The sequence below is a fragment of the Xylocopa sonorina genome, chromosome 12 (assembly GCF_050948175.1).
Source record: "Xylocopa sonorina isolate GNS202 chromosome 12, iyXylSono1_principal, whole genome shotgun sequence".
NCBI lineage: Eukaryota > Metazoa > Arthropoda > Insecta > Hymenoptera > Apidae > Xylocopa > Xylocopa sonorina.
The window spans coordinates 9,873,041-9,883,403 of record NC_135204.1 but is presented as its reverse complement, the minus strand read 5'-3'; the positions used below and the strand labels follow the sequence as shown (position 1 = coordinate 9,883,403).

General features: G+C 50.1%; 1 protein-coding gene across 1 annotated transcript in view; it reads left to right on the top strand.

Annotated features, from left to right (window-relative positions):
* LOC143429939 (uncharacterized) overlaps positions 1-1,278 on the top strand; it is a 69,475-nt gene extending 68,197 nt beyond the window's left edge. The window contains exons 4-5 of the mRNA XM_076905806.1: positions 141-484; positions 641-1,278. Of these exons, the coding sequence (XP_076761921.1) occupies positions 141-484; positions 641-1,183 (887 nt within the window). The 3' untranslated portion in view covers positions 1,184-1,278. The remainder of the gene's footprint in view (positions 1-140; positions 485-640) is intronic.
* Positions 1,279-10,363: the final 9,085 nt, after the last annotated feature.

The following is a 10,363-nucleotide window of genomic DNA, read 5'->3' as shown; positions in this document are numbered from 1 at the left end:
CCAGATTATACTGATTAGCATTTTGATGGCGCGTCGAACGGTATTTCGCTTGTAAATATCGACGGGCCAACACTTGGCGCGCCCCTAAACCGAGATTTCGAATCAACTTCCTCATTTCTCTCTTCCATTCGTCTTCGCAGAGAATCCGTTGATTTGCGGTTGCGAGTCGCAAGAGCTCTGGGAGTGGTTGAGGGACCACCAGAAGCTGGTCGGCGGCGTGGGCGGTGGCCGCGGTCGTGGAAGAAACGGCGTCGGAGTTGGCGACGTGGAGGACGGTCTGCTCAAGTGCCAGCAGCCGCCAGAGCTGCAGGGCCTGGTTTTCCTCGATCTCGATCCCCACGAGTTCTGCTCCGCTCCATTGATCCTGAAACTCGCCATTCAGGACATCCAGCCGTTCTCCGTTCTGGTGTCCTGGCAGAGCAGGAACCATTCCGGTCTCCACGGCTACCAGGTTGCCTATCACGCGCTGGACAACGTCGACGAGGTACGTCTCACTCGCGAGGACGTTTAAACGAATGTCTCCGTGAATCACTCGTCAGCTGGAACCACTTTCGAAAAGCCTCGCAGGAGCAAAAGATCGAGTCGTCCATCTCGAACGTCGCTCGATCCACGTCAGTTCGATTCCACTTGGATGTTGCAGGTGCGAGGGAAGCTGCTCGACCCGAAGGCACGTTCCGTTCGACTGACGAAGTTAGCCTCGGACACCCGCTACCTGATCTGCGTACTGGGCCTGGGCAGTTGGGGCACGTCGATCCCGGAGGACATCGGCTCTTGGCAATGGAACGCCTCCCACGACGACGTGATCGAGGGTTCAGCTCGTCCCGCGATGGTCAACTCGCTGACCAGCCAGTGCACCGAGGTGCGAACCCTGGACGCGCCCGATTCGATCGTCGGCGACGGGACGATGAGCGACAGAGGGAGCCTGGCCAGCATCCTGACCAGACGTCTGGGGTTGATCGTGGGCAGTTGCATGGGATTCGTCGTGTTCGTCGTGCTGATCTCCGTGCTGGGCTACATGAAGATGAAGAAACAGAGGTCCACGGAGAAGAGAGACCAGCCGTTGTCGTCGAATCCGCAGACGTACATGTCCTACAGGCATTTCTCGCTGCAGAGCGGGGACAGGGCGGACAACGCGTGCCCCAGTTTCATCAGCAACATCGGCACCACCCCGTTGAACTCGTAGCACAAGCCGAAGGAGTCTCGAAAAGAGGCTGAGCATCGCGGACTCGAGATGAAGACCTCGCCCAGCTGCGCCGGCATCTTCGGCTAACCACGATCCCGCGACGCTGTTCGCTGGTGCGAGGGATTGTTTTTAAAGTGTTTTCGTTCTATCGTCTCGTCTGTGGGTAACGATCGCAGGAGTTAGGTCGATCCGTTTCAGACGGGATTCGTTGAAGTTCGGCGACTGATGCGGACGGGAGTTAGGAATTTAATTAAAGGAAGTGCCAAAACTGATGCGTGTAGGTTTTTAATAAAGACTCTGCTAGTCGTTGGTCCCCAGCGAGTTTTCGCGCGGCGCGTCCGTTAACGGACGCGACAGTGAGGAGAACGAGGCCGTTATCACGTGTGCCAAATGTTCGAAGCGGATCGAATGGGAGGCGCAGTTCGAATTCTTCCGAACAGAGACTCTGCGAAGGTGCATTGCTCAGTAACGCGAACCGAGAACGACAGTCGATCGTTGTTCTATTTCTTCTCTTTTCTTTTTTTTTTTTTTTTTTTTTCTTCCTGCGAAGCGAACGAAAATGAGAACGAACGAAACTGGAACGAAACGAGAAAAAGGGAAATAACGCCGATTTCTCTCGACCATTCTGACGCGAACCGAACAACGATATAAACGACCCCTTTTTGGAACATTCGAATCTCTCCTACGAAGACTGATTTTTTAAACGCCGTCTCTCCCGCAAAACCATTCCCACCACCCCTCAGAACTAACCCCGTCATATCGATGCTCGTATTATATAATTGTATGTACGATACGTAAGGAATTTTTTGTAAATAATAGCATACGAAGTGTCGCGATTTAAAGGAACGATGTTCGTTCAGACACGACGACGCTCATGTAATTCTGAGGCGACGGAAACTCTCGTCCCTCTAGTGCTGCGCAAGCAATATTACACTTACTCTAATCGATAGTCCCGACGATCAGCACTAAAGCTAATTAAGGAGCCTTTTAGAAGGCTCGAGTTCGTTCGACGTTTCTTTTCTCCATAAGCGACCACACCGCCAGGCCACCGGAGGATCCTTGCCGCGCGGTTCCATCCCACCTTTCTCACCCTCCTCTCTCTCTCTCTCTCTCTCTTTCTCTCTCTCTCACTCTCTATCTCTGTCTCTTTCCATTTCCCTCTGTACTCTCGTGCATCAATCGCGTGTCGTCGATCGTCCGGCATACGGAATTTTCTCGAAATAAACGCGGCCGTGCGGCGCGTAACTCCTGCCAAGAAGCGAGAGGACGGAGGAATCGGTTTCGAGTTGCCAAAATCTGTTATACCGTGACGTTGTGGAAGATGGATTTATTGTATATAGATAGAGGATATATATACACATAGCATTCTTTATTATAGCATAGGCTTTCGGTTAATAAAAATACACCAAAGCTACACGGACCCTCGTTCACCCTTCATTTCAACCCTTACGCAGCTCGCTTGTTTCGATCGTTGATCTCAGCCTGACAAGCTCGAAGACGTACGACGGTTCGAGCCAGATTTCCGCTAACCGATTGGAATCGTCTTGCAGACATGACCCAATCAGGATTCAATCGGATGATAATCTAACATTTGTAAGATAAATTCCATTACTCGCTAATGGATTTATGGGGCAGCACGTTTGGACGGACAATCGTCCCAATGATCGGATATTCTAATGGGGTAAGTACAACGATTTCTAAATTCGATTTCTGGCCTGCTATCTCCCGTAATTTTCAAATTTACCGGTTCAAACGTTCTACTCGGATTCACAGTCACGCGTAATGGTCGCGGCGGCGGTCTGATCGAAATTCGAGCCGAACGGTATTTCGGAAGCGTATCTTCGGCAATGCATCAAGTCACATATCATACGACTAATTAATTAATTGTAATTGGGAGCGGGCCGCGGAGAAGCTTAGAGCGAGCTTGCGGCTCGCTTAGGATCCGTAATTAACTCCGGGTCAGCCCGAGTATATCCCAGAGCGTCAATCAGTTCCAATCTGGCACGTCGAAACCAAAACAACCCGCTCCAGGGATATATCGAATTGTTCGCTCCAATAATGCCCGGTTAAATGCGGACACGATCGCGCGATGGGATCCCAGCGCCTGAACGGCCGCCATTGATTGAAACCGTGAAGAAACAAGGAATCGAATGCGCGTCCCGTCGATTCTGCTCCAGTCGACGAGTAACGCTCGGTAGAGTACAATTTTAAGCAAGAAAAAAGGAAACGCGAGCCAAATCGAATCCTGTGAAACGGTACATTACGCGATTATTAATTACGAGAGAGCGGTTGCCTTTTAAAGAACAGCCTGGAATAAAGCAGATAATGCTCGTCTCGTTAAAACGGGTAATAATATTCCGCGTCCCACGTCTCCCTTGATTTCCGTTTTTAATTAACAACGATTAAATCAGCCACGACCGCGAGCAACGATTCGACAAGTCGGAATTTCCTGATTGGATTTTCCAGCAGAGCTCAGACACATTCGACTTGTATTACATTCGCCTCGGGGCTAACAGAAAGAGACGCTGGAAAAGTCTACACAGAGTTTCGATTTATAAATCGCAAGAGCAATTATCCCCGCAAATATACTTAAAGCAACCCTAAATTGACAAAAAAAAACTGTACGAAACTATCACCACTACGTCCCACACCCAATAAAATGGGACTTCAACTTTGACTGCAAGATACATCCGAAAGAACAGCGAAATTTTGAACGTAACGCAGCTCAGGGGATAGCGGGAAGCCTGCCCTTTAAAACGCCGTTCGAATCATATCGATATCTCGAACCGTTTCCGAGATACGGGGCTTCGAAGATGCGCGTCCAAAAGCGCGCGAAACGCGCCGGGCATGAATGACCCCCCCGGAAGCTGACCTACATTTTTTCCTGGAAATGCGTACGCACATAGTAGTAGTACTATAAAAACCGTTAGTCACGTGTCTGGCTGACTAGGTCACTGTGCCGTCGATTGAAGTAGGTCAGGGAAGGCGGGAGCGAGCGAGAGGTCCGAGTAAAGTAGCCGAAATTTACGACTGTTTTCACACGAGGATATCTCGGGAACGGAACGTCGTATCGACGTGAAACAAAAACCGTTTTAAAGAGGAAACCCTGAACTTTTCGACGAGCTCGGTCGAATTTGTTAGAACCTGCCAGAAACAAGGTGAGCGAGGTTTCAATCTTGGATAGAAAACGATGGCTTTCGCGTGTGGAAAGAAAATTCTTTTCGAATGGATCATTGAAGCAGGTAATGGAAGAGTGTAATGCGTTGGATTGCAAGAGGTATGGAGGATTACGAGTGGCAGGATAATCGAGTTAAGGCCTTCTTTTTTATGTTACCGTCGAATGTGACCTTTCGGGTGGAATTCGTTTGGAAGATTGGCTCGCAAATCGGTCTCTGCGTTACGTAAGTCCTCTATAACACTGGCACCGGTCCCAGTACTCTCTTATTATACCATTCCATCCGCTATCTATTGTTAACCCATGCGAAATACAAGGTGCTACAAGGGACCATCGGATTCTAGGCACGACTATTAATAAGAAACTACCCCGCTGCGAGAGCCGGGTTCTGGACAGTAAGTACGGCCACCAGCGGTTTGTACGTCTGTTGAAATAAATTGGACCACTGCCGGGTTAAACCGTATTACGGGACCCCGGCGAAAGAGATTGCTCGGCGAAAAGGATTAATGAATATCTGAAGGCAATATCCCTCGGGCTCGTTTCACCCTGATCCCTCGTGCATGCCTTGAAGATCAAGTAGCGCGAGTTTCTATTAGCGCGCCATGCAAACACTCCCAATTACGTCGATGCCCGAATTAAACAAAAAAAAAGAAGAAAAGAGAAATTCGAACGATCGATCAAACGTTTCAATCTCTCCATCCAAATGTATCATCCAACAGAATCGAAGGATCGTTGCGCCTCGTCTGCGCTCTCATAAATACATTGCATCGTCCGCGGGGAATAAAAATTGTCTCATATTTTTTACAGCAGTATAAAAACACCACTTAAAATTTTGATAAAAACGGGACCGTTCGACAAGTTATAGTTTCGTATCGTAAATAAAATCAGCGAGCGCGCAAATCGACAAATCCAAAATGACGTGGTCGTATTTTCACGCGAACAATTGGCAACTGGACTATAGGCGACGATAAAACCCAACGGACTTGAATCGCTCGTTGACGATTAAAGTCATTTCCATCGCTCCCTTCGCTGTGAATTGTACGTTCAAAGTATGTCTAAATAAACGGAGCAAAAAAAAAAAGAAAAAAATCAGGAAGGAAGAAATCCCAAAACGAGTCGAGCGAGAGGCATGATTGGGCAAGAGGGTTGCGGTGTGACGTGCGTTCCCAGCGAATTCATCAAACTCCGGGGCGCCATGAATTCACCGGGCAGCGTTAATAAACGATAGAACGATTTACTTGCCAGCTCCGGCCATTCCTCGGTTCGAACGACGCGTTATAAATAATGGTCAGAGCCATTGAAGCCCTCCGCCGTTCCAGCCAGCTCGTAGAGGCCCATTGTTAACCTTTCGCGCGTTAGCCGAGCCGAGGCCAAGCCAAACCGAGCCAGGCTACGGTGGTGTGCAGTGTGTGTTCTCCAAGTGCACCTATTAATAAGGAGAGCAGCACGCCGTTAGACCGTGCAGTGTAACTGCACTCGAAGCAAGATACCTCGAGGCATCAGCAACGGAGGAACGAGCACCGCCCGTGGAGAAAAGGACAGCTACCTGCGCAGAGCTAACGCCACGGCACTCCATAGCGAAGGGACTTGCTACGGAAGCAATTGTATTAGAGAGAAAACCGTAGTCCCCGGCGCCTCCATCGCGCCACCCTCTGACCGGCAATATCATTTCGCCCCCTTTCTCGCTCGCATCCACCGCCGCCGCTGTTCCGCGTTTTTTGCCCCCAGCTTTTTGTTCCACCCATTGTTTTCTCGGTATGCCTTGTTTTTTTTCTCTCTCTCTCGCTCTCCTCTCTCCTCGTATTCTTCCTTTCCCATCGCGCTTGTTAAGAAGCACCGGCGTACGCGCGTAGGGCGAGCGGAATATTTCGAGCTCTCCGCCCCCCTCGGATTCGACGGAATTATCCTCTGCGAACGCTGGTGTTAACGGCGTTCCGGAAATTTTTAACATCGCGAAGGAACGTCGAGTGGATTGTCCGTAGAGAAGCTTCCGGGGAGATTATAGAGTCTCCAGAATGAACAGAGGGACGCGTTAATTGAGAATATTTCAACGGGGAGGGGAGAAAAATGATACTCGAGCGGAGAAGTTGGTTCCTTTCGTAAATATCGTGGAGGATGGTGGCGGCGGAAGTGCGGGCACGGTCGTAAAATCCACGACGCGCCGCTAAGGACCCGGCTGGATGATGGAAACCAATTTAAATGCCCGACGTATGCCCGTAATCTGATTTGGAATGATTCCATTTTCTTGACCCGGTACCCGGGAGGGAAGACGCCGGAAATGGCCCGGGACCAGGGGGAATATACCGGAACGGAGACGGAGACGGTCGTTCCGCGGCGCGAGGCAACAATCCATTCGGAATACGTCTCAATTTCGTTCGTTATAGCCTGGTACGGCAACGGCCTCCGGGGGCCGTGTTCGTCACGCGAACCGTCGGCCGTTTACTAAATTACATCCTATTGTCTCGTCCCTGGGAGCATTCATTACGGCGGCGGGAAACGCGCGAACGGTAAAATAGCAGCGACAATAGATCTTCTGGATTTAACGTTAATGGAACTTCAGAATTACTTATACGTCCGTTCCGCATTAAGCGACGATCCATTTCCAGGCTCTTGAAATTATCGAGGAGTCGACTCGCCTCCTGAGCGTTCCTCAGTTCCATAAATGATACCGCGACTGCCGCATCTCCACCTGCCGCGTATTAAGCTCCATGTGTGGCAACGCGTTATCATCGCTAAGGAATTCCATCCGCCCGCCGTGCATACCGCGTCTTATATTATTACAGCCATCGCAATCGTCAAGATTTCCTCTTCGCGTACGCGTTCTTCGCGCGAGTCGACCGCTAAGCTGTACGAATGTCTAACGATATTTTCAAATTTTCACCGGCCAGAGCGCGGAGGAGCGAGAGTAATTAGGGGAACGTATTTACGGGCAATCGCATAGAAATTGAACGCGCGTAATCCAATATGGCGGGCGCGTACGCGAGGCCCGGCGAAAATTAATGAGCCGAGCACTATTTTCATAAAAGCTGGCGAGCAAGCTGGTTATACTTTGCTCGGGCAATAGCGGGTAATTAATATTTATTCACTCTCTACTGGGAGATGAGCCCAACGTTTGCACGTGCAAAATCAAACGCGCCATTCAGCCCTCGATTTACGTTTCGTTAGACTCTACTTACAGCCCTGTTTCGCGCGACGAAACGTTCTCTAACCGTCGATGATAAAACGTACAGCCCCGCGATCGAGTTCCATTTATCTATCCCCCTCTGTTTCACAGAGTCCATTGAATTTTTCCGATGCGTCGAAAATGAGGGGTACAGCGGATACCTCGATAGAAAAGATACGCGGTTGGTACCGCGGTTCGACCGCGATTGAACGGCGATCCGCGATCGCGAGTCGAGCAGACACACCGCCTAGTGGGAAAGAGAGAAAGGGCCGTGTAAATGTCCGCTGACTGCTGGTAATTCCCTTCCCTACAATACGTCAAACATCGATAATGTTAATCGCGCTCTTCGAAACGTAATCGCGCGGCGCCGATAACTGCCGGGCGGGCGTTTCGATACAGTCTAATTGCACGAGAGCCGCGGCCCGATCTCGCTTGAAATAATGGCCGCCGGCAACGCGATAAATCCACCTGCGCGTATTATAATGGATTAATATAATTCAATAAAATGGAGCTGGCGCGGCTCGTCCGGCCGCGATTAATGCGGCCCGTTGACATTCCCGTGCGTTACGATCCGCGCCTCGGACACGGCCACCTCGAATAACGACGAATAACGCCGTAGCCCGCCGCGACCACTCGTTACAATAACTCCATTATGCGCGGCCGATATACACGCCATCGTTGTTCCAGCTCATTTCCAGAACGGCCAGAAGGGCTTGTTTCAGGGACAACCGGCAACGAGGGCGCACGTACGCGCGACCAGACTGATTATCCTCGCGTCACACCTCTCGCGCGTTAAATGTCCTCGATCGCGTTCGTTCGATCGTTCCTATCCATCGAATGTATCGGTGCAATGTTACAGTGAATCCTCGCTGATCCTCTCGATACATTTACCAGCTATCTTTCACTTTTTTTTTTCTCTCACGATCTGCGCGATTCGCGTGGCGAATACGAAATGTAACTCGTACCGCGAAGATTGTTCGGGGAGCTGCAACGAGTCGCGGCGAAAATTTATTAACATTCCACGAGGCATGCGCCGAGGGCATAGTTCGTGCGTAGTCGGTTTGTCGCGTTTAATCCATTTTCACGAGCAGGAACGCGAAAACACGTCGGCCGTTGCGCAATAACAATATCGATGATTTTCATTGAAATGGAAATACCGGGCAACAGTAGCCGTGATTGGGAAAATACGCGGGCGTCCGGGGTTCTAGCGCATAATCGCGCGTAATCGGCCAGAAAATTTGCGACCCGCCCCTCGTTACCGGGAGAACAATAATTGCGGCCTGCTAAAAACCGGACGAGCGGCATGGCCGACGCGGGAATTACGCGAGCGCCAGTTTCTCTCCTCCCTGCGAGCGAAGTCAACTGGAAATTACCTGTCGCCTTTTGTCCCGTCCTGGCAAGAAAATTGCGATCCTATTTCCCCGCGAGAAACGTACACCGCCTCGTACTCTCGCTGCCTCCAACGTCACACGTTTCCATTGCGATAACAACCGTTCAATTATCAATTCGCTGCACTCTCTCGCTCGTCGCGAGCCACTCGCACGATGATCCGTGTATTTTTTCATCGAGCGAACGTGTATCGATGTTTCTCTGTACGACCCGTCGCTCTTTAAACCCATTAAATCGCTAATTTAATTCCATAAGTAACAAGGACACGGTTGCGTCAACAAAGAAGGGTCGGAGGGGAGGATAGAAAATTGAGCACGCCGCGGCACGAATTGCATTTACATACGCGGCGGAGGGAAAGAGAGGAAGAGAGCAGCGACGATGATGGGGCGCCAGGAAAAATACACGCGTCCCATTTTCATCTCTTTTAACAAGGCCAGCGTGTCATGAAAAAGCAACGCAACAAACCGTGCGCGTACCGCGCCACGGAATTCTCCGCGCTCCTGTACAGATGCACGTCGTAACAATTTTTATCCAATCAACGAACCAAGCTCGAGCTAAGACGGAGCGAAACCAGCGCGAAGATAACGACTGAAAAATAAAAATAATAATTACAAAATTAACAATCCCTCCTTCTTGGAAACGAAATCAGCGAACCGGAACAATCTCTCTAGGACGGTGATTATTTTGAACGCAACGGTGCGCGAGGCAACGAAACGACGACAGTAATCGTAATAATTCTAATAATAATAATAATAATAAGGATCGAAAAGAAGCCTCGAAAATTCCGGGAAAGAGAGCACGCGATTCTCGAGGGTTGCTCATCACAGTGACTATTCTTAATGCATGCACGGCCAATATCTCGAACAACAGACTTTAACGAGACCAGCCGGGCTTTTATGCGCGAGGACTCTCAGACAACGTTCCCGTGGCCCTGGCATTGTTGTGCTTTCCAAGGGGTTGCCGTGTTTCTTCCCCTTTCTGGCGCGCAGACACGTAGAGGGCCGCGACAAAACCCCGAGGAAGTATTCGGGATTTGGGTCACGTGTCTCCATCGGCACGAAAGAGAGAGTACGCCACGTACAATGCTCCCGTGATCCATTGACGAATCTTTTCTTCTCTGGGACGCTGTTTAAAGATGGTCGAGGTACGCGACTCACCTCCGCAGAAAAGACCGTACAGGATGGATCGCTTGGTACGCTTGCCTCTTTTTTTCCATTTTTATACCGCACGGATAATTAGAGAAACGATAATCGCGCGTACATTTTCGATTGTTTCCGGTAGAGCAGATTATAGCGAATTCTCGTTTGAATGGAAATATCGGGATTTATTCGATTATCGACATATCTTCAATTATAGCGCGCGGTGACGTGCGGTGCGTGGCGGATTTTCGATATCCTGCGAGACTGCCGATGATACTATACCCCACCGATAGCACTTTTCATCAATTACTGCC